We start from the raw sequence: 8,434 nt of genomic DNA, 5'->3' as shown, positions 1-8,434 counted from the left end.
GAGGGTTTTTACCCACCTGCTCATCTGCCCAGACTGTGTTCCTCACTCCTACCACCTTGATCTTAGAGGAATTCAAGATCAACAAGGGACAGCCTATCCCTGCAAAGTCATTTCTGCATGACTGAAGAGTCACCAGCTGCATGATCCTGCTCCTTGGCACCCCCTTCACTCCCACCAACAGTCTTGGGGCCTTCCCCGTCCCTGGCCTCCCCCTCTGCCAGGGCCCCGGGCTTCCTGCTCCCCTACACTAGGCAGCAGAAAGGAGACATGACCCAGGTGCTTCTGCAAATATGTTTAATGCACTTAGATTACACAGAACAAGAGGGGACAAGAAGGAAACAACATCTAAGTGAGTCACCCAAAAATTCTTACAAAAGTCCCAGGCTGACTGCCGCCCCAGGAACTGAGTCGCCACTCACATTAAAAACTAATATAAAATTTTACAAAAGTCTGCTCACTGCAGTATTCAGGTACTTGTACAAAAGGAGGGGTCTCTCTATAGGGCTCCTACCTTGTGACAGAGACCCAGGCACCTCACATGGCGTGGAGGTCCTGGAAGCTAGAGAGCGAAGACCAGATAAAAAAAGTAGTCAAGGGAATTCTCTACTGGTCTGCCCCACAGGGGCACTGACCTTCAGGTTTTCTCCCTGTTCTCAACTCAACCTCAAAACCCAGTCCCAAGACCCTGTGTCTACTCTTTTAAATGCTCTATCCCTTTTAGACTCTCCCCATGGCTTCCCCAGTCCCTGCCCTGGAGTCTTGCCTTTGGAAGAAGAGTCAGGTAGGAAGAGGCACCAGTTTCCCAGCCAGACCTGAGAACTTGCATGTCCATCCCCAAACCCCTCAGAATGGAAGCTGGGTCTGTCTGTGGTCCTCTTGCAGCCCACACTGGATCTAAAGAGCCACAGGAGTCTGCCTCCTATAGTGGGCAACAGTGGCAGGGAGCCCCTTCTCAGAACCTCTAGCACCAGGGACCTGGAGGGATGCCGTAGGACTGGGAAACCTCAAAGAAGCCTGCAGAAGAGGCTGATACAGTGAGGGGGGCTCTTTACCTCCTCAAACCACCAATGAAGTAAGGAGGGAAAGAAGGGGCACATATACTGAGCCCCACAGAAGCTGTGCTGGGCATGTGCAAGGTCAGCTTCTCTTGATCCTCATTGAGGGTCCCCAGCAGCTCAATGGAAAGTTCCCTCCCCAAGAAACCTTTGGGAGGCCCCACCACCCAGGGGCAAGGAGGCCTGGTCGGAGACAGCTGACGCCCTGCCATTCCCCCAGAGTCAATGCACTGTACGGAAGTGAGATGGAGGCCTGGCCCCAGTGGGATCTTGGATGTTCATGAGGTTCCTGACATGGTAGCGGCAGGAAGGGGCCACAGGGGTCCTGGGGCTCAGCATCTCAGAGCTCACCTGCTTCCTCCTGCCTTCCCCTGCTCCCCTAGAATGAGGCTGCCTTACTGGTGGTGCCTACCATCAATCTGCAAAGGCCCTGCAGGCCTTGGGTAAGTTGTTGACCAGATGCCTCACATGCTGATGACAAAGCTTAGCTCAGAAAATGCCTCCCACCCCAATCAGGCAGATGGAGGCAGGGTGAACTGGAGCAAGGAGTCCTTGGGCAGGTCCCCAGGAAGAGAGAATTTGGGGAGTGACTGGTTAGGATGGCAAGGAATGGAGGCAAACTGATGGCATCTCTCTGCCTAAGAAATGTCAGAAGACAAGCGCTTCAAAGGCAGGGCTGCTGTGGTGGGTGAAGACCAGTAAGTGTCCTTTTGGAAAAGTCCTCAGGGCAGTGGAAAGCACAGCTGCTGCTGACATCAGGTCCAGAGAGGCTTGAATCTTGGCTGGTGGGGGCCTGGAGCCATTCTCTCCCAAACACTCCAGGCTGATTTCCCTTGAAGCTTGGAGCTTGATGGAGTTAACCAGATAGCCCTGGGGGTGTGCAGGAGAAGGAGCCAGGCCTAGTGGTCTTTTGGAGATCCAATTCCTGATCACTGGAGAGCCCAGCCAGTGGCCTCATGTCCCCTGCACTCTGTGGACCTCCTGTGGCACTTCTGGTGGTGCCCATGTGTGTGGCAGAGGCAGATGAGGGCAGTGAGGAGCCATGCATGATCCCTGACAGACAAAATAACTTTGCTTTTGAGAGGTCTGCAGGGTGATCTTGAAGTAGCAGTCCCTAAAGTCCAGGGTAAGAGGGCAGGACAGGGGCTTGCTGATTCCAGGTTAGGAGTGAGAGATAATCCAAGAGGAACCCCAAAACTGTGGGCTAGAGATAGGTTGGCTTCTGGAAGGCAGACTGTGAGATCTGCATAACTAGGGGTGAGAGACCAAGGAAAGGAGACAGGACAAGGGATGTGGAATGAAAAATGAGAACTGAATAGATGCAGGAAGGATGGGAGGGTGGCAGAGAGCAGTGCTGGCAAAATCAAAGTGAAAGAAATATTCAGAGGTTGATTTTTCGGTTTCTAGTAAGCCAGAGTCCTGAAGCCTGGGGGCTGGGAAGTCCGGGGGATGAGGAAATGGGAAAGGAGTGGTCAAAGAGCTGGAGACCCAGGGCCTGAGTGGCAGATGGGGATGGTCTATGAGATGCTGGGCCTCACCCTATCCCAGGCAGTCCTGGTAGGGTGGAAAAGGCCTGGAAGATGAGGCTGGGGTCATCAAGTCTTTGAGACCCTGAGGGTCCCTGAACTTAGTGAGGCCCAGTTCACTTGGAAAATAGCAGCACTCCTTCCTGGCCCCAGCTCAACTGAGCTCAAAGCTGCATGGAGGAGTATCTTTGCTCTCCCCCTGCCCCAGGTTCCGCTAGGCCCAGCTGGAAAGAAAAATCTCTCTGTGAAGCCGGCTCCTCCACAGCCCTGGGCTGGCTGGCAGGCAAACAGCACCAGGCACCTTCTCCGGTGGCAATACGGCGGGGGGGGGAGACGCAGCCCCAACCCATTTGAGAGAATGAGAAAGTTCATCTGAGAATAAAGTTCTGTTTAAAAATCATTATATACATGGCTCTGGACACCTTTGCAGAGCAATAAGATACCATCCGGTTTCTACAAAATAAAATAAGGGAGAAGAAAACCAAATGCAATTGGAGGGACTGTTCTGTGGCCAGAGGAGCTTGACTGGCAAAGGCTTCCCAGAGCTGAGCTGGGCAGGGCACTTGCATGTACACTCCACATCAGAGGCTCTTCCTCCTTCCTGCAGGGTTGGGTGGCAGGGGGTAGGTGAGAACAAGGCCTGGCTCCACCTAGGGGCACATCAAGGGTCCAGTCAAGTCTCAGACCAGGACCTGTGATGCAGCAGGTAGAAAGGGTTTGCATTTGCCTGCTCACTGGCCTAGTGGGACCAGGGCCAGGTCACATGGGCTTGACCAACTGGTGGGGGAGGCCCCTGAGCTGGAGATGAGGTGGGAGGCCTGTAGCCATGCATGGCATCCCACCGGGCTGTGGGTGTGGTGGCTACGCAGTCATCCTCACACTTGTCCTTTTATTTGTGGGAATCTCGTTTACGCAGTTGTTACACTGGAAGTCACTGGGGAGCAGCTGGGTTCCCCTTGGCCCCTGCAGGGCCCAGCCCAGGCTAGTGCAGCGGACTGTCGAACACCACATCGGGTAGGATGGAGACTTTCAGCTTCTTTTCGGGCCAGCTGTACTCTTTGGGAAGTTTGAACTGTGGAGGGAGCAAGCACAGACCCAGAGTGCACGTGGTTAGCAGAATCCGCTGCCTTCTGCCCAGAGACTGCTGAGAAAGAGGCCAGGACCCTCACCCAGGCCCTGTCCGTGGGACACTGGGGGCAAGACAGGTCATTGGATGCCTGGCTTCACTCTCAAATGCTAGACCCAGGTGGACTGCTAGGATCAAGCTGCTGGAGTTCAGTGACCCCTTCTTTCCCCTTGCTCTACCAATAATTAACCAGGGTTGGAGGCAGTGTGTTTTCAAACTCTTTCTTGACTGTGCTGACCTCACCTCCTGCTCACTTCCTTGGTTCTGCCCCCAGCCACAAGCATGTAAGGAATCTGTTCCCTGAGGCCCTGGGCTGGAGGATAGGGGCCTGGGGGAGGGTGCAGATGCTATGGGAAGTGGCTTGAGGTCTGTCATTGCCATGGCCCATTTCAGAGGCTGGTGTGGGAGGGACCCTGGAACCTGTCCTCCGTAGCCTTTGCCAAAGGGTCCAAAGGGAAGGAGGTCATGGTTCGGCCCCAAAGTCAGACCCACACTTGCAGCCCTGGTGGGAGCAGAGGAGTGGGACCAGCATGGCTTGAGCTGCTTTCTTGGCTGGTGCCTCAGCAGGAGGGACAAATCCCCACCCCAATCCCCATCGCTCATTCTCATTTGCTTCAAAGCATTACCAGTCTCTGAGTGGTCCCAGTGGTGGCCAAGGAGAGCCAACGTCTTCCTAGCCCACCCCAGGAATCAGTGCTTTGCTTATAGCTTTAGTGTTTCGCTCATTTGCCTGAGAGCTTCTGGTGGGGGGGAGAGGAAGAGACTGACATATCTTATTTCCTCTGTATTCTAGGAGTTTGCATGTGGTCTGACACACAGCCGGTGCTCAATAAATGTTCACTGGCTTGTACTGATGCTGGAGCTTGGAAACACGGTCTGTCTTTTATGACTCCCACTGTCCCAGGGCTGGGCCAGAAGTCAGGGCCAGGGTGGAAAGGAGAGAACAGGCTCTCAGCCTGCCTAGGACTGGGGCTGGAGGTGGACAGGCGTGACACTTCCTGGCTGGCTCCCTCTTCCCTCCCTCTGATGGGGACAGTCCATGACAGGACCAAAGTGGAGAGTGGGGCAGGGTGTGGGGACAGCCTCTGGATAGGAAAGCAAAAAAAGAAAAAAGTCATTTTTAGTGACCTACTTTCCTAAGCTCCCCTGGCTTCTGTCCCTCTTGCCTGGACTGTCCCCCTCCCACCCCCTCAACACCCAAGCTCAAAGCAGCAACCTGGCACAGCGCCATCCCAGTGTGACAAGGCCTCTCCGGAAGCGCTCTGGGCAGCTGGCTCTGGTCTGACTGAGTGGGGAGCTGAGCCTCAGAGACCAGTGACTTGTGGGGGTTGATTGGCACAGGCTGGGTGCTGGATGACTTTGGAATGTACAAATGAATTAATTTATCAAGCTGCATCCCAAAGGACAGAGAAGACACTGCTCTATTGGGGTGACCTCAGCTCTGAGGAGTTACTGTCCACCCAGAGTCCTGGACAGGAGGCCCCGCCCTATGTACTCTCCTCAGCCTCACGGACATCAGAGGTATCTGTGTCCCCTGGCTGCTGGAGGCTCTGCCCTGGCTGAAACCTAGCTACTGCCCAGCCTCCCTCTGGCTTGAAAACCTGGGCCCTGGGAGGTAAAGGAGCTGTCCCCAAGCACATTTCCCAGCAGACAGGGCAAGGAAAGGGTATGTCTCTGCTACAGGCAGGGGAGGGCCCAGAAGAGCTCTCCAGAGGCCAAGCCAGCCTGCAAATGTTCCACTAACCCATAGAATGTTCCACTAACCCATCGGGCGTTGAGGCCAGGAAGGCTCAGATCCCGCTGGGGTGTGGGTTAGTAGGAGGCAGGGGGAGGGAAAGGGACTTTCCAGGATGAGGTAAGTCCCCACAAATGAGGATACCGGGAACAAGGAAGAAAAACAAAGGGGATTATGGACTCCATTCTTGTACCCCAGAGGAGCAGCCAGGGGATGCACAACCTGCACCTGGCCTGCCAGCTCCTCAGGCTCTGGGCTAGGGCTGGACAAGGTGGACTAAGAGGGACAGCTTGTGGCTGGGGAAGGGTGGAAGGGAGAGTGGCTCCTGGGTGGCCCAAGGCAAGAGCGGGAGTCTCTCGTTGCCCACCAGAACTCCCCAGTGGAATGTTCTCTGGCAGCAGATGTGGGCTTTCTGTTCAGAACCTGCCAGGGAACAGCAGGGGCTGGGGAGAATACATACAAGCCTGAAGGCCCTGGCTGCCTCTTCAATAAGGTTCTCAGGAGCTGGCAATTCAATTTGCTGGGTGTCTTTACAAGGGCAGGGGATGGGGCAGGGGGCACTAGTGGCTCATGGAAACAGAAGAGAAACAAAGCCATTTAACATCTCCAGGGTCTCTTCTCCAGGCTATACCTGAACCTCAAAGAAGAGCCTGCAGACGCAGACACATATCCAGATACACACTCTCACACACACATGCACACACAAATGCCCATGGAGACTGTATACGCTGTCACAGAGAATCAAACAGGCTTACTTCCTCTGGAGAAGTCAAATCTTCTAAGTCCTCTAACATTTTCTCCACAAACTCTTCGGTCAACAGAATCTGTGAAGAAGGCATAAGGCAGGTTTTTAACTTTTAAATATATGGTCTTTTCGCCAACTGCCAAGCCATAGACATTTCTTCCGGCCATGGAGGAGATATAAGCTCACTGTCATCTGTTCTAAGGACAGAGAGAAGTGTCTGAGGCCTGTCCCCGGCTGTCATTGCCCTCCATACCCCCCAATACCTCTCACCACCATCATCTGCAATATTGGACAGACCAGACAGAGCAGGACAGAGAACAGTGTAAAAGGACAATGGGGAAGGGAGATGGGGACAACGAAAGGGTTGGCAGTGCTGGCCCCAGAAGGGAGATGGAAATTGGTGGAGAAAATCCCCTATTTTGGCTGTTTGGGCCTCCTGCATGCGGTGGTGCAGTAGAGGGGGAACAGAGGAGCCAAGGGGCAGAGAAGAGCTATTGCCAACATCTTCCTTGTCCAGCCAGGCTCACATGTTCCCACCCCATACTCCCCCGACTTGGTAGGACAAAAGGAATCTGTTTGGATTTGGAATACAAGCCATTTCTGGAATCTGGAAATGCCCCAGAAGGTACATCCAAGAATGTCTGAGCTGGAGAATTTCGAGATTGTGGACCAACCTCTCTCATTTTACAGATGGGAACTTCCATTTCCACCCACAGTACCCATGTTCTCTCAGGCTGGACGCTCCCAAGCCCCGGCCCTGCTGGCCTCCTCCAGCTACTGTATTCCTCAGGGCTTGTTTGAGACACCTCTTCTCTAGGTCACCTCCCAGCTTTCTCACATTGCTGTTCTAATCTGAGGCCCTGTCGCTTCATGCTTTGACCTCTAGGACAGTCTAGCCTCACTATTTGGCTGGCACAACCACCACACTAACCCCTTAAAGAAGTTTTCACAGCCAGTTGGAAAGTCCAAGGGTGCTCAGGGCTACTAAAATGAGGCCTTCCTCTACCTGATGGGCCATTCTCCCAATCCATTCCTCTCGTCAGGTTGCCTCGCAGAGCCAGGCCAAGCTCACCCCATGCCTGTGTCACTCTGGGCCCTGGTTGAAGATGTCTTTCCTCTTACAAATCTGACCCCTTCCTTCACCCCCCTCTCCTCCCTGTCCTTGTCTGTAGGGCCCCCTGGACTCCACAGCAGACCCTTCTGCATCCCAAGGCTGTGGCTCTACTATCCTCTGAGGGTCCTGGGAAGAGCACAGAGGAAGAACGACCATGGAGTGAAGACTAAGGTGAGGGGCTCCTCTGCAGGAAACGCTGTGAGGATAGGAATGAAGAACTTGAGAAAAATACCCATCAGGTTTCCCCTGGGAGTTGTCCACTCTGATAAGAACAGAACTTTCCACATGGTGAGATAAAGTGAAATGGCAGAGAAAAGAAAACGAGCAAGCAGGATCACTAGGGACCTCGCAGGATGGAGGACTCCAAAGGAAGGAAGTGGATGGGGAGGGATGGGAGCGAGGAATGAGAACACTACCCCCCAAATGAGCAGAAGAGTCCCCATCACACCAGGCACCGTGCTAACTGCACATATCTTTTCTCCTTCAGTCTCCTTACTGATGAGGAAACTGAGGCAAGACAGATTATGCTGTTTGCCCAAAGTCACACGGCTTGTGAGTGGCTGAGATGAGACCATATCCCTGTCATGTCTGAAGAACTGCTTCTGAATCCTGAACTCTTAAGGCCAGGACATTTCTTCATTTATTCATTCTCCCAGGGACACAGGCATGAAGGTAGCCCATTTCCCACTGGGACAAGCACCCTCCCTTGGGTTACAGGGAGCCAAAAAATTTGTCCTTCCCAGGCTCCAAGCCCATAGTCAGGCCGAAGTGCTCTGACCACTGGCCCACATCTCCTCACCAAAGTTTCTGTTCTAGGCACTCAGGCCTCAAGTGAGGACAGAGACAAGGCTTAGAGAAAGAGGGGGAGGGGCAAAGTGGGCCAAGGGAAGTGCCCACCTAAGGTGCCCCTGCTCCAAGTTCCCCAAAGTGGGTCTGGCCAACTCCTCCCACAGACTACAGCCACAGCCAGTCATACTGCAACCCTCCCGCTGCCTAAGCCTTGCTCCTCCCACTCTCTTATCCCAGAGGTGTTCCCCCCAAAAGTCCAGAACTCTCCACCAGTTATCACCAGTCTGCTTGAGCAGTACAAAAGTCACATTCACATTTTTGGCATTTCCGGGGCTTGTTGCCAT

General features: G+C 53.8%; 1 protein-coding gene across 4 annotated transcripts in view; it reads right to left on the bottom strand.

Annotated features, from left to right (window-relative positions):
- Positions 1–303: 303 nt before the first annotated feature.
- Positions 304–8,434, bottom strand: part of SUFU (SUFU negative regulator of hedgehog signaling) — a 107,073-nt gene continuing 98,942 nt past the window's right edge. For 2 of the 4 annotated variants that reach the window (XM_063102828.1, XM_063102830.1), the window contains exons 11-12: positions 6,198–6,266; positions 304–3,653 (exon numbers count right to left, since the gene is read on the bottom strand). In XM_063102828.1, coding sequence (XP_062958898.1) covers positions 3,564–3,653; positions 6,198–6,266 — 159 coding nt within the window. In that variant the 3' untranslated portion in view covers positions 304–3,563. Of the gene's footprint in view, positions 3,654–4,147; positions 4,793–6,197; positions 6,267–8,434 lie in introns of those variants that run through there. The other 2 variants (XM_063102826.1, XM_063102827.1) reach the window with 1 other exon arrangement.

The sequence above is a fragment of the Cynocephalus volans genome, chromosome 7 (genome assembly GCF_027409185.1).
Source record: "Cynocephalus volans isolate mCynVol1 chromosome 7, mCynVol1.pri, whole genome shotgun sequence".
Classification (NCBI taxonomy): domain Eukaryota; kingdom Metazoa; phylum Chordata; class Mammalia; order Dermoptera; family Cynocephalidae; genus Cynocephalus; species Cynocephalus volans.
Note: the sequence above shows the minus strand (reverse complement) of the source record. Positions and strands in the feature narration are given on the sequence as shown.